The sequence below is a fragment of the Panthera uncia genome (assembly GCF_023721935.1).
Source record: "Panthera uncia isolate 11264 chromosome B2 unlocalized genomic scaffold, Puncia_PCG_1.0 HiC_scaffold_24, whole genome shotgun sequence".
Taxonomy (NCBI): domain Eukaryota; kingdom Metazoa; phylum Chordata; class Mammalia; order Carnivora; family Felidae; genus Panthera; species Panthera uncia.
In genome coordinates, this window is record NW_026057580.1 from 77,527,011 (window position 1) to 77,542,534 (window position 15,524).

Below are 15,524 nucleotides of genomic sequence, written 5' to 3' on the forward strand. Positions count from 1 at the left end.
GAATGATAAATTCAGAGATCAGAGAAAGTTACATGCTAAATGTCTACAAGGCAGTATACCAAAGAGAGACAAACCCAACTGACAGAACCTGCAAGAGACTCAATATTTGCAGGCAGAAGTTTCCAAGGAAGGGGGAAAGGCATGAGGCTGGACATGGGGGATTCATTAAAGTATATCCAGAGCTATTGGATGTCCAGGATCCCTATCCCTTCCTAGAATGACTTCCTTCCCCATCCCACAGATGAAAAGTGTACTTTCTAGGTAAATTGAACCAAAGGAGGCTCAAACTCAGAGAAAGCAGGCACAGATAAAGGGTTGTACAGCATCAAACAAAATTAGGTGAAAATCTATGTACTTTACTGCAGTAATGTTACCCCCTTACTCCATTCTTGGTCTCATTAAATCCATTTCCAAGGCATACATCTCCACACACACACACACACACACACACAAACACACACATAGTCAAGATTCAAAGATTATTCTCTAAAGAAACCATGTGATCCAGAGAAAAGAGGTCAGATACTGACATTTGGGCCTTCCCCAAAGAAAAGGCCAGGTCACTATCTACTTCAATGAAGTCTACCTGCTGACAAGCTATCCATGCACCATTTGCTTTTCAGTGCCTCACCAGTATGTATGTATGTATTCATTTATTTTTGTTTAATTAATTTATTTTTAATTTACATCCAAGTTAGTTAACAGATAGTGCAACAATGATTTCAGGAGTAGATTCCTTAATGCTCCTTAACCAGTTAGCCCATTCCCCGCCCCCCACAACCCCTCCACAAACCTGTTTGTTCTCTGTATTTAAGAGTCCCCCTGGGGCGCCTGGGTGGCTCAGTTACCATCAACTTCGGCTCAGGTCATGACTTCAGCTCGGGTCATGATCTCATGGTTCATGAGTTCGAGCCCCTAGACGGGCTCTATGCTGTCAGCTGGGAGCCTGAAGCCTGCTTCAGATTCTGTCTCCCTCTCTCTCTGCCCTTCCCCACTCGCACTCTCTCACTCTCTCTCAAAAATAAATAAAACATTTAAAAAAATTTAAAGAATCCCTTATGTTTTGTCCCCTCTCTGTTTTTATATTATTTTTGCTTCCTTTCCCTTATGTTCATCTGTTTTGTATCTTAAATTTGTCATATGAATGAAATAATATATGTCTTTCTATGACTAATTTCGCTTAGCATAATACCCTCTAGTTCCATCCACGTAGTTGCAAATGGACTTTTATTTTTTATTTCAATGCCTCACTTATTTTTAAAAAATTTTTATATTTATTTATTTTTTGAGAGAGAAAGAGGGAGCAAGCAGGAACGGGGCAGAGAGAGGGAGACAGAGGATCTGAAGCAGGCTCTGTGCTGACAGCAGAGAGCCCCAAAAGGGGCTCAAATTGTGAGATTATGACCTGAGCAGAAGTCTGACGCTTAACAGACTGAGCCACTAGGCGCCCCAGTACCTCATTTGATTAAGTGATAGCCAAAGATAATCGGACAAGGAAAGGTTTCCGAAGGTAGAATCATTTCAGCGTACTTCCTGCCCCTTCCGTTTTATTTTTACCCCCAAAATAAAACACCAACTAGGCCTTGGAATGAAAACCTTAAGAGAATTAATTCTAACAACGGGATTACGAGCATCTATCCGGAAGGTAAAGGTGTGTCCTAAAAAGCTGCATCCTCAAGCTTATGTCCAAAACCGCACCTTGCCTTGGAAGCCAGTCCTGTTGGCATTTGTATCCCGAACGTCCGCTGCTGTGCTCTAGAGAGCGCTGGAACCACACAGCTCTTTTCTATCAACTTTCTTAGCAACACATAAATACCTGTTTTCCAAGCCAATTGTAAAAACGCTGTATCCTACCTCCGAAAATGATGAGGACTCTGGGCCACCGGTTTCCAGGACTTCAGCCCCAGATCCTGAGCGATGTTGCCATAAAAATAGCCATTCTCCAGCCGGCACCGCGGAGCGGATCTGCTCGCGTTAGGCTTCCTCTCCCACCGTCACCGGGGCGTCCCCAGTCGAGGGAAGACCAGGACCCAGAGAGGTGCGGCGGCGCCTCACCCTGCGGCAGAGCCGCCATTCCAGTTTTCTGATCAAAAGCAGCCACCGACTGTCATGTAAAAAACCCCAAGTAGTTTATCTTCTCTGTTTGAAACCTCTGTGTCTTTAGATTTGACCCTTTGACTCCAGGCTCGCCCAACAGGAGCATATCCCCTTTTATTTTGCCTAGTAAGAAATGTGGGGAGTAGGTGGGAACCTAGCCGAAGGGGAAAGCACTAACATCGGCGCCTATTGTCTCTGGCCTTAAATGAAAGAATTTATAAAGTAGCTTTCAATCTCTGTGTTACAATTCATTAAAAGTGTGTACCGAGACCTCGTCCCCGGCGGGCGGGTGCGGGGAGGGCCGGGCGGATGGGGGCGGGGCGGGGATGGGGGTGGGGCGGGCGCTGCGGGCAACAGGGCACGCTGGAGGGTCTCGCGCACGCCGGCAAGCCGGGGGTTATTTCTGTGCGCGGGAGCGCGTCCCGAGGCTTCTCTTGGGGTTAAGCGGCTTCTCCCCAGGAGGAGGGAGAGTGGAGAATGGGCGTCTGGGTGTGGGACGCCTGCCCTGAGCTCCAGAGAGTTGCTTCCCACGGAGACCAGCGGAAGAGTGGGCGAACATGAAGTCCAATCCTGCCATCCAAGCCACCATCGACCTCACAGCGGGCGCCATAGGGGGCACAGCATGTGTCCTGACTGGGCAGCCTTTCGACACAGTGAAAGTGAAGATGCAGACGTTCCCCGGCCTGTACAAGAGCTTCACCGACTGCTGCCTGAAGACGTACTCCCAAGTGGGTTTCCGCGGCTTCTACAAGGGGACTGGCCCAGCGCTGATTGCCTACGTCGCCGAGAACTCTGTCCTCTTCATGTGCTATGGCTTCTGCCAACAGCTTGTGAAGAAAGTAGTTGGATTGGACAAACAGGAGAAGCTGAGTGAACTGCAGACCGCAACTGCGGGGTCCTTCGCCTCCGTGTTTGCTGCGCTGGCCCTGTGCCCCGAGCTTGTGAAGTGCCGGCTACAGACCATGTACGAAATGGAAATGTCAGGGAAAATAACAAAAAGCCAGAACACAGTCTGGTCCGTCGTGAAGAGTATCCTTAGAAAGGATGGCTTCTTGGGCTTCTACCAAGGACTTTCGAGCACTCTACTTCAAGAAGTACCGGGCTATTTCTTCTTCTTTGGTGGCTGTGAACTGAGTCGATCATTTTTTGCCTCAGGGAGATCAAAAGACGAACTAGGCCCTGTCCCTTTGATGCTAAGTGGTGGAATTGCTGGAATTTGCCTTTGGCTTGTCATATACCCAGTGGATTGTATCAAATCCAGAATTCAGGTTCTTTCCATGTCTGGAAAACAGGCTGGATTTATGGGAACTCTTGTAAGTATTGTGGAAAATGAAGGAATAGCAGCCTTATATTCTGGAATGAAAGCTATTATGATTCGAGCATTCCCTGCCAATGGATCACTATTTTTAGCTTATGAATATAGCAGGAGGATGATGATGAGCCAGTTTGAAGCATATTGAAGTGTCTTGGTGAACTGGATCTAAGTAAATGCCTTAGAGGACTATAGTTTATCTCTGGTTTCATGGAGTACTGGACCAATGTGGAATTATTTTTTACTTCATGGGAATTTTGTTTTTGTCTTCCCTTCTTCTACCCTAAACTTTATGGAAGATCTTCTATTTTACATCATATAATTTCTACCCATAATTGTATTAAAATAGAAGATGACTGCTCTTGTGTTTGGTGGGATATACAGAGTGAGCTGGTGGTCTGTGAACCTGTTCTGAATGCTAAATCTAGTTATATCACGGCTGTTGCATAAACCTGTACATGTACATGCAGTTTAGTTGGTTATCTGTTGTGAGTAAAACAGTTTGGTCCCATGTTTAATGTCATATCAGCAGAAAGAGGTAACCATGTTTCATGAAGATGATCATAAATGATAGCTTAACCCATTCTGCTTAACATGTTCTCTATACTAGGCAATTAAAGTTTTTAAAAAGTTTTTGTGTGGTGCTTGAAACCCCAAATACCCACCTAGATTTTTAAGAGGACAACATACTTGCATACTGATGTGGCTTCCACATCGTTGAGTACAATTTCAGAGTAAGCATCCTGCAATTTCTCTATTCTTAAAATAGTGGCATTCACTTTCAAAGTGGGATCATATTCGGCACTCTTAGTTAGGTGTAGCCTACAGCATCAGGACTTGGGGAAGGAGTGCAGCCTTCATCTGTACCAACTTTCCCTTTTTCCCTCCCAAAGACCTTCCCCTCTGCTGGGCTTTAGATTGAGGGACGGATTAATGGAATGGGGCTATTGAAGCACTTTGGACCATTCATTGTCCTCTCTGCCTCCAACAGTCAGAAACCCTTCCAGGGAACATAGAGCACCAAAGCCAAGGGATCCTTTGCTCATTGTTTGGCGAGCAAGTAGATGAAGTTCTCTCCTCACAGGAAAAACCAAACAGAACTTAATACTTGCACTCCACAGTAAATAATGCTAGGGCTGACCCATCCTGAAATCTCCCTCAGGATCTATAACTCCTTGTCATTCTTTTACAATGTTGGAACCTTCTAAATTTGATATTGGCCATCAGGGAAATTTATTGATGACTGTATATGGGGTGTAACTTTATAAAGCAATGAAACATGAGAAAAGCAATTTATTAAACTATATCATATGTATGTGTAAAGTACTGATAAAAGAAAAACCCAGAAAACAAAAAAACAAAACATACTTCATCTGATCCACACAGACTTGTAGATGAGCAACTGTTCTTTGGCCATACGGTATAGGGGGTCATTCTTGTTACAACCAAAGTAAGCCTCATTATTCCTTGCTGCTCAAAGATAAGCAGAATTTCTGTCAATAAAAACTGTTTTTAAACAGCCTGGAAAGCTGAAAGCAAGCCAGCTACCAGTCTTAGTAGTAGTCCACACCATGTGTATCTATCACCATTGGAAATTTTGTGTGGAATCTCCAGTTCCCCTTAGCTTTTTGCTATCTGTGAAGCTTCTATAGTAACTCTAGGCATAGTCCCAGAAACAAGAGGGTCAGAGAAATGAGATGTTGACAAATGGGGATTGCGGCAGACGTTTGGGGAGGGAAAACTCAGTGTTGGGCTTGGTGTGCTGGAGAGCAATGGTTGGTCTTCCATTTGCTTTTTCTTTAAAAGAAAACCACTTTTCTACTTAAAAAAAATTTTTAATGTGTATTTTTTTTATTTAAAAAATTTTTTTAACGTTTATTTATTTTTGAGACAGAGAGAGACAGAACATGAACAGGGGAGGGGCAGAGAGAGAGGGAGACACAGAATCGGAAACGGGCTCCAGGCTCTGAGCTGTCAGCACAGAGCCCGACGCGGGACTCGAACTCACGGACCGTGAGATCATGACCTGAGCTGGAGTTGGACGCTTAACCCACTGAGCCACCCAGGCGCCCCTTTAATGTTTATTTTTGAGAGAGACAGAGTGTGAGAGGGGGAGGAGCAGAAAGACAGAGGGACATAAGAATCTGAAGCAGGCTCCAGTCTCTGAGCTGTCAGCACAGAGCCCGACGAGGGGCTTGAACTCACGGATCATGAGATCATGACCTGAACTGAAGTTGGATACTTAACCGACCGAGCCATCCTGGTGCCCCAAACCATTTTTCTACTTTACTTTTGAGTTACTTATACATTTATGTTCTTTTTTTTATAGTGATAATGATAGGTCTTTAATAGCTGTCCTTTCAAGTCTTCAATTGTTTTTTTTTTCTTTTTTCTTTTAATTTTCTTTTTTATTTTTTAAATTTACATCCAAATTAGTTAGCATATAGTGTAACGATTTCAGGAGTAGATTCCTTAGTGCCCCTTACCCATTTAGCCCATCCCCCCTCCCACAACCCCTCCGGGAATCCTCAGTTTGTTCTCCATATTTATGAGTCTCTTCTGTTTTGTCCCCCTCCCTGTTTTTATATTATTTTTGTTTCCCTTCCCTTAGGTTCATCTGTTTTGTCTCTTAAAGTCCTCATATGAGTGAAGTAATATGGTTTTTGTCCTTCTCTGACTAATTTCACTTAGCATAATACCCTTCGGCTCCATCCATGTAGTTGCAAATGGCAAGATTTCATTCCTTTTGATGGCCGAGTAATACTCCATTGCATATATATACCACATCTTCTTTATCCATTCATCCATCGATGGACGTTTGGGCTCTTTTCCTACTTTGGCTATTGTTGATAGTGCTGCTATAAACATGGGGGTGCATGTCTCCCTTCAAAACAGCACACCTGTATCCCGTGGATAAATGCCTAGTAGTGCAATTCCTGGGTCATTAGGGTAGTTCTGTTTTTAGTTTTTTGAGGAACCTCCATGCTGTTTTCCAGAATGGCCGGACAAGCTTGCATTCCCACATTTATGTTCTACATTTCATACTTAAATGGTCAGTAGCTTAGTGGAACTTCATCCAAACAGACCTGGATTAAGGAAGAAGAGAGAGCAGAACTGGCTTCCAGCAGGAAGTGAATGTCTTCAGAGTCCACAGGCCCCCTGCCCAGCACTTGTGAGCTTGTCTCACTCCTGTTGTTGGCATACCTTTCTACGTGTTGTCTATCAAAGGTTTAACAATATCTTCAAAAGAAATAGTTTTCAAAAGAAATAGGTCATGATCTTACAGTGCCTGAGTTCAAGCCCCATGTTGAGCTCTGTGCTGACAGTGCAGAGCCTTCTTGGGATTCTCTATCTCCCTTTCTGTCCCAACCCTCAAAATAAATAAACTTATTTTTTACATTTTATTTATTTTTGATAGACAGAGAGAGAGCACAAGTGAGGGAGGGGCAGTGAGAGTTGGAGACACAGAATCCGAAGCAGGCTCCAGGCTCCCAGCTGTCAGCACAGAGCCAGACACGGGGCTCGAACTCACAAACCATGAGATCATGACCTGAGCTGAAGTTGGTCGCTTAACTGACTGAGCCACCCAGGCGCCCCAAAATAAGTAAATTTAAAAAAAATAGTTTGAGGCAGCTAAGGAAGATCAAATTCTAAGTCAGGAGAATTTTTTTCCACTCAATTTGCTTAACTTATGATTTGATATTTGGGTACAATTTGTATAATTTTAGATCTGTACTCCAGACAAAGATAAGGTAACTTGAGATAATGTGTTTAGAGAAATTTGGAGTTTTATATTATTAAATTATTTACCTAATTAAAAATATTTAATTCACATCATTTATAATGTACCATATTTACCTCTGGGTATTCAGACATTAATGTATTTGGTTTCTATCCTCAAGGATCTGATGGTTTAGATGTTTGTTTTACAGTTAGAAGAATGATATTCTAGAATAAAATTTAAAAAAAAATTTTTTTTTAGTGTTTATTTGAGAGAGAGAGAGAGAGAGAACGTGAGCAGGGGAGGGGCAGAGAGAGAGGGAGGCACAGAATCCAAAGCAGGCTGCAGGTTCTGAACTGCCAGCACAGAGCCCAATGCGGGGCTCGAGCCCATGAGCCATGAGATCATGACCTGAGCTAAAGTTGGATGCTTAACTGACTGAGCCACCCAGGCGCCCTTAGAATAAAATTTTATATGAAAAAGTAGAATCTAGGGGTTCCTGTGTAGCTCAGTGGGTTAAGCATCTGACTTCAGCTCAGGTCGTGATCTCTCAATTCTTGAGTTGGAGCCCTGTATCAGGCTGTCTGCTGTCAGCGCAGAGCCCACTTCAAATCCTCTGTCCCCCTCTCTGTCCCTCCCTTGCTCATGCTCTCTTTCTCTCTCAAAAATAAATAAACATTAAACAAGGTAGAATCCAAATTGTATGTGTGTGTAAAATGAGTGACGGGATCTCTGAATTTGAGGAGCTGCCTCTTTCCCTTAGTTGTGTTTTGTTTTTGTATTGTTGGGTTTTTTTGTATTCCTTAAATTGGTGCATGGTATTTCTTTTTCTCCATAGTTTTATTGAGATTTAATTGACAGATAACATTGTGTAAGTTAAGGTTTACAATGTGATGATTTGACATATGTATATCTTGTGAAATGATTACCACAATTAGGTTTGTTAACACATCCATCACCTCACAGTTACCATTTATTTGTGTGTGTAGTGAGACGGTTATTTATCTCTAAGATGTAAATTGTCAAATCCGTTGTTCTGATGCCTAGTCTTATTTTAAACTTCACTTTGACATAACGTAATTTAATCCTCATCTTTGAAAAATCTTTTCTGATATTTATTATACCTTTTGGTATACTGTCAGAGCCAGATGGTCTGCATCTTGCAATGCTACAGTGATGTTGTAGCTAGAAATTCATTCTTTGTCTAGCTTTCATGGGATACCAAGCTGTAGCAATTGTTCAGTATATGTGATACCTCAGAAGGACCATATCTGGCAATGGAGCATCAAAGCTGATATTTTGTTTGAACAAGAAAATTGTTCAAAAAATTTTTCTTGTTCAAACAAGAAAATATCTCCAAGTTGCTGAATTTGAAAGAAAAATAGGTTCTTTTTTTTTGGCCCAGGGTTCTAAAGACGAGTGATGATACTTCTAGGAAGTAGTTGTGTACATAAAATACTCACAGGAGATTTTTGCTCAAATTCAGAAAGTACCCTCTATCTGGAGTCTGCATTTCCAACTTGAGCACCATTGAAATCCTGTAACTCTCTAGTCTCTCTGGTCTGTCCAGATTCATGTGGAATGGCCCAGAAGTCTTTGCTGAGAACGTTTTTAGAAAGTTAATTATTTCAGTGTTGGAACTATTATCCAAGTCTGTGGCCTGCTTCATGTGCTGCACCATCCACAGTGTTCTCAGCTCCCTCCTGATGCCAACGATTACTCTTTGTCAATGTTGTTTAAGAGGTAGATTAGCATCTTCCTGTGTCCTGACCTTTTTCAGGTTGATGGTGGTCAACTGATGACTGGTTCACTGCATCAGGCTTAATGGCTTTTTTGAAAACAGTACAAAACATTTGGTATTACTGGCTTTGAATCTGTATCTTGAGGTGAAAAACTCCACAGTGGGTAAACAGTTTTATAGAAATAGATGTCTGTTAACAATCCTGCACATTCAGGGGGTGGGAAGATTTCCCCAGAAAAGGTATTATGTCTGCCAAGGGGAAGCCAGATTGTTGTCTTTTTTTTTTTAAGTTTATTTATTTATTTTGAGAGACAGCACAAGTGGGGGAGGACCAGAGGGAGAATCTCAAGCAGACTTCACACTGCCAGCATGTAGCCTGATGTGGGGCTCAAATCCACAAACTGTAAGATCATGACCTGAGCCAAAATCAAGAGTTGGGTGCTCAACCAAGTCATCCAGGCACCCCAGATGGTTGTCTTTATAATGAGTAGTTCTACTCCAGCCTAAAGTCGTTTCATTAGGTTCTCATCAGCCACCTGGACTCTTGGCAGGCCTTAACTAGGGCAACCTGTCGTGTACCTTCTTTTCTGTTAAAAGACAAATGGCTCTTTGGCGCATTCAGAGGAAAGACTTCTTTCTGCCTTTGGAGAAATGGCTTACTCTTCTCTAGGCAGCACTCTGGGTTCCCAATCTAGTTCTTGGAGATGTTGCCCACAAAAAAGCTTCCTTGTGTCCTTGAAACCAGACATAAGAATATTCTCAGACTCAGGTGCCCAGTGGGTCATCAAGAAGCTGCACAGCAGAGTTAGTCTTCAGCTCTTAATGTGGAGACTACCATGGTGCTATTCCTGTCTTCTGTAATACAGGAAGGCCCCTGGGTTTCTGGGCTTTGTGTCCTTGAGGGAAGGCTTGGTTGAAGTTAAATATTTTAGCAAGAATACTTCATTGTTAATTCCATGTGCTTATGTTCTATCACATATGCAGTATTTTTTTAAAATCTAGTTAGAACTCAAGTTCACAGAATTGGATTATAATAAACTGTCATCATTAGTCCATATATGACCTACATTATTTATCTACTTATACATCCAATATCATCTATCTATTTCTCTGTCTAGTTATAAATCTAAATAGTAATGGGAATTTATAAGCATAGCACCTCCCCCAAATGCTAGGGACTTGGTAATAATCTACATCTAACCATATACATGGTCCCTCATACCTGTCCCCACCTTCACCAAATGAAGATAATCATCATCCCGAATTCTGTGTACATCATTCTTTGCTCTTTTGAATATGCTTTTAGTGTATTATATATTACTCCCCTGTATAGATTTTTCATTTAGTTGTTTTAAACTTTATAGTAAAGGTAAAAATACTGTATGTAATACTTTGCTACTTATTTTTCCACTTAATATTTATTCTTAAAATCCAATAATGTTGTGTTACTGTAATTCATTTATTTTGGCTACTGTAAAACATTCCATTTTGTGAGTCTACCATCATTTACTCATTAGTTGGTGGGCATATGGATTGTTTCCTGATATTTTCTCTTGTGCACACAGCTAATATAAATATTCTTATACCTCTTTTTTTATTTAAAAAATTTTTTTACGTTTATTTATTTTTGATAGAGAGAGACAGAGCACAAGTGGGAGAGGGGCAGAGAGAGAAGGAAACACAGAATTGGAAGCAGGCTCCAAGCTCTGAGCTGTCAGCCACAGAGCCCGATGCGGGGCTCAAACCCCCAAACCACGAGATCATGACCTGAGCCAAAGTCAGACACTCATCTGACTGAGCCACCCAGACGCCCCTCTCATATATACCTCTTGATGTAAATGTGCAAGAGTTTCTCTTGGATATATAACTGGGAATAGAAATTATAGAACTCTCAGGCATTTATTTAGGAGTAATTATGCAATTTAGTAGATAATGCCTGGCTTGTACCTTATCGTATCTTCTATTTTTATTGAGGTTTAGTTGACATGTAACATGTTAGTTTCAGAGGTACAACATAATGATTCAATATTTGTATGTATTATGGAATGAAATGAAATGATCCCCACAATAAGTCTAGTTATCATCCAACCACCATACATAGTTATATTTTTCTTGAGATGAAAAATGTTAAGATCTGGTCTCTTAGAAACTTTTAAATGTACAATACAGTAGTATCAACTATAGTCACCATGCTGTACATTACATTCTCAGGACTTGTCCTTTTTACATCTTTAAGATGTCTATTGGTGAGTCCAAGTCCTTGATTTTAATACAAATTTATTAATCTTTTATTCCAGGGCCAGTATCTTTGTAAACAATTTTTTTAACATTTATTTATTATTGAGAGACAGAGAGACACAGAGCGTGAGCAGGGGAGGGGTAGACAGAGGGGGAAACACAGAATCTGAAGCAGGCTCCAGGCTCTGTCAGCACAGAGCCTGACACGGGGCCACTGTAAGGTCTGTTTACCCTGAGAAGAGGAACTGTCCATCTCCCTCTAGAAATGCCAAGTGGAACAGCCCAGATGAAGCTACTTATACACTTCACATGCAAACTGTGTGGGATTGGCTTTATGATGACGGCGATACTCGCCCACTGAATATGCCCATCACCTAGATCATTGTAAATGCTGTATTTAGGGCAGGCCCTTTCACATGGGCATCCCATATTACCTTATTGTTGCAAAACCAAAAAACAGTTTGGGATGCCTAATTGAATTTTCTGTCTCAGCTTCTCCCTAAGAGTCTTCTACATGCTAATAAAAACATTAAATTAATTAACAAGAGACTGGGGAGAGGCCAGGGGAGAGACAAAGTACTCTTCCCAAAAAAGGTGGAAATTTTTAAATGGTTATTAAGGAATAGATGAATAGAATGAATGTTTATAGGAACAAAATAAAGAGGAAACAAAAAGGAGGGAACCATAGGACTTGTCCTAGCAGGGTGGAAATCTTTAGATGACTACTTAAAAATGGGGTAAGTAAAATGGACACTGATTGCATTAAACAAAGGTTTTAATACAGCACTACCTAAGGTTGGGCAGGCCAAAGGGACTTCCTCGTTGGCCTCCCAACATTAAAGGATCCCCAAACAAGTCTAACTCTCTTTACTCCTGTTTGAAGACACGTAAAAAGTCAGAAGGTAGAGATTACAATGAGAAACTTAACCAGAAATCCCTTGGGGACATTGCTTAGGCAGATTAATCAAGATAAAGACTGACAAAAGAGCCAGCATCCCATGACTTGGCCTCTCACAGGGGACCCAAAGCCTTTTGCACAAGAGTGGTTAAAATGGTCAGGGGGTGAAGAAGAGAAGTTTCCAGGACTCCTTGATATGGAAGTCCCACATAATGTGGTACCAAAGCCCACTGGTGAAGCCATGATTTGGGCTACAATTAGGTTGAGATTACCTAAAACCTTAATGGTTGGTCGGATTATGAAAGACAGAATGTTTAAGCAAGTATTATGTAAAGATGTTGTGTTGGGGCACCTGGGTGACTCAGTCAGCTAAGTGTCCGACTTCAGCTCAGGTCATGATTTCATGGCTTGTGAGTTTGAGCCCCACATTGGGCTCTGGGCTGACAGCTGAGAGCCTTGAGCCTGCTTCGAATTCTGTGTCTCCCTCTCTCTCTCTTCCCCTTCCCTGCTCGCTCTCTGTCTCTCTGTCTCTCTCTCTCTGTCAAAAATAAACGTTAAGGGGCGCCTGGGTGGCGCAGTCGGTTAAGCGTCCGACTTCAGCCAGGTCACGATCTCGCGGTCCGTGAGTTCGAGCCCCGCGTCAGGCTCTGGGCTGATGGCTCGGAGCCTGGAGCCTGTTTCCGATTCTGTGTCTCCCTCTCTCTCTGCCCCTCCCCCGTTCATGCTCTGTCTCTCTCTGTCCCAAAAATAAATAAAAAACGTTGAAAAAAAAATAAAAAAAAAAATAAAAAAATAAACGTTAAAAAAATTTTTTAAAAAAAGAGGTTGTGTCAACTTTACTGAATATTTTATATGGGAATGGATGTTCTATATGGCTGAGGAACTCTTCCTCTACCTAGTATAGTAAAATCAAAACCTGTGGCTAATATCCCAATAGAGGCTACAGTGAGGAACATATGAGTTGATAGAATTATGGTAAAATTTTGTAGAATTGGTATCTTTGAACAAGCTATACATGAAGAGGTTGTGTCTTTTTTACCTGATTGTACTTGGGCTACAGACATTGCATCTGACTGGGGAACATTTCTCCTACTTAGTATTATAAAACAGAAGACATGTAAATCAGCTCTCTTCAAGTAAGGCTAATTGGACATGCTAAATGAGAACTAGTAAGATTGCCTGAGCCACACAGTGTGGAATGGAAGCTAGAGTACTAGTAGGGACAAATTCTCTCTGTCGATAGCCCTATGTGGTAGGAACCTCATCTGGGACTTAAGACAAAAGCCTGTGAGTGCTTCCCAGTAATGACTATGGTGACTTTGGACAAGAGAATTTCCATTTGACAGGTATTTGCTAGCTTGCTATCAGATGTTAACCAAAGCTATCCTGATTACTGCAGGACATAGGAGGTTCTTGAAACCTGAAATACCCATAACGTCTAGAGTGATATTGAAAAACACTCTAATGAAGACCTCAATGCCCAGACAAGTTCTATAATAAAATGGAAGTGATTTACTTAGGATCATGCTGCCTGGGGAGTACAGGAGATATTTACAAGTAGGAGCCTCTTTTCCCCTAGGACTGACTCTGGAATTTCATAAGGACTTTCTGCATTCTACTATCACACGGCAGTGCTCTATAAAGAGCACTCAACTAACCAACAAAAAGTTGCTTGGTTTATGGATGACAGTTCCAAGGTGAATGGACAAATATCCTGTTTGAAAGGCTAATATCCTGATAAGGTGGTCACCTGAGTCCATGAAATAAGTGGATATTAGGGCAATGTAGAGAAGGGATGAATCTAGACATATTCCTCTTGCACCCACTGAGACACAAAATGCCAGTAAAGACTGTTCTGACTGTCCACAAAAGACACAGAGACTACAGGTGGCTATATGGCAGATTCCCTGGTGGGAAATCCTTGAACATAACTGGCAAGTCAAGCTGATACTGGTAGCTCCAGGGGGCTACAAATGGGTGCTGACAGGAATAGATATGGACAATGGACTAGGCTTGGCTTACCTGGTGGTAGATGCAAATGCTCAGAGTGTTATGAAAGAACCAGAACAGAAAATACTGCACCAATTTAGACAACTGACCATCATTTCTTCAAACCAAAGAAAAAAATTGGTTGTCTAAAATAGGGGCAGATAAAAGCAGGAAGATCTGGCTTACATGCCTTCACAGGTGTGTCTAAAGGACTGTCCCTACTGGCTAGATTTCTCTTGTTTTTCTGATGGCTCTGGGGAAGAGGGAGTAGGGGAGGTGCTGCCATACTTTTGTCCCCGTATCACCTCAACTATTTTTTCCCTGCTTGATACAGTAGTCATAGGACCAGGTCTGCAACTACAAGGTCTGGAATCAGGGATAATTCCTAAGCAAGAAACTGTAATTATGTTTTTAACCTTTATGTCAGAATTCCTAAGGGCCTGCTCAGCCAGGATGTACCTTCACCCCGTCTGGAAAAATTGCGGTTAACAGTGAATGCAGCTATAATGCTGGTGGTATATATAGCCCCCTCATTCTGCAGCTCTGCAACCTTATTCTATGTGAATAGGAGTGGACTCAAAGGGAAGTGTTGCTAGACTAGAATTGCTGCCTGCAATCTAGACCAGCACAGTGGCCAAATTTAATGTCCCTTCCAAGCATGGAAAATTTTGAAAATAAATGCAGAGAACAAACAATAATATCTATGACTAAAGGAATGGATAAATGGGTTATGTAATGAAGGAAATACAGTACTACACGAACACCTTGAAAGAAGCTCAGAGCAAGAGATTATATACAGACTTTCTTGTTATCAACCTTCTAATCTTTCTACTCCATGACGTATAGGCCAAATCATCAGCCACTGCTCATGAATAAATGACGTTATGAGTTGAATTATGTCTTTCCTGAGACGTTCTAACCCCTGGTACCTCAAAATACAAAGGCAACAAAGTTAAAATGCGGTCATTAGGATGGACTCCAATCCAATATGGCTGATGCCCTTATAAAAAGGGGAACTTTGGACACAGACACAAATGGAGTGAAGACTGTGTAAAGATACAAAGGGAGAAGAATTCCACCTACAAGTCCAGGAAAGGGACCCAAAACAGATTCTTCCCCCTGAGGCTTCACAAGGAACCAACCTTGCTAACATTTTAATTTCAGACCTCCAGCTTCCAAAACCACAAGATGATAAAATGTCCATTATTTAAGCCATCCAGTTTGTGGTACTTTGGTATGGCAGCTCTAGAAAACTAATACAAATGCAAATCTATACCTCTAGGGGCACCTGGGTGGCTCATTCCATTAGGCATCCAACTCTTAACTTTGGCACAGGTCATGATCTCACAGTTTGTCAGTTTGAGCCCCACATCAGGCTCTGCACTGACAGTGTGTGAAGACTGCTTGTGATTCTGTCTCCCTCTCTCTGTGCCCCTCACACATTTGCTATCTCTCTCTCAAATAAAAATAAACTATTAAAAATTCTATAACTCTAGCCATCTTTCTTTCCAGGAAAAGTGAACAATTT

General features: G+C 41.8%; 1 protein-coding gene across 1 annotated transcript; it reads left to right on the forward strand.

Moving 5' to 3' along the window:
* Positions 1–2,477: 2,477 nt before the first annotated feature.
* LOC125938862 (mitochondrial ornithine transporter 1-like) lies at positions 2,478–4,015 on the forward strand. The gene has a single exon (XM_049654263.1). The coding sequence runs from the start codon at positions 2,655–2,657 to the stop codon at positions 3,555–3,557; it is 903 nt and encodes a 300-aa protein (XP_049510220.1). The 5' UTR covers positions 2,478–2,654; the 3' UTR covers positions 3,558–4,015.
* Positions 4,016–15,524: the final 11,509 nt, after the last annotated feature.

Bases quoted from the DNA above. Each gene is read 5' to 3' on its own strand.
- LOC125938862 (XM_049654263.1), top strand. From the start codon at position 2,655: ATGAAGTCCAATCCTGCCATCCAAGCCACCATCGACCTCACAGCGGGC.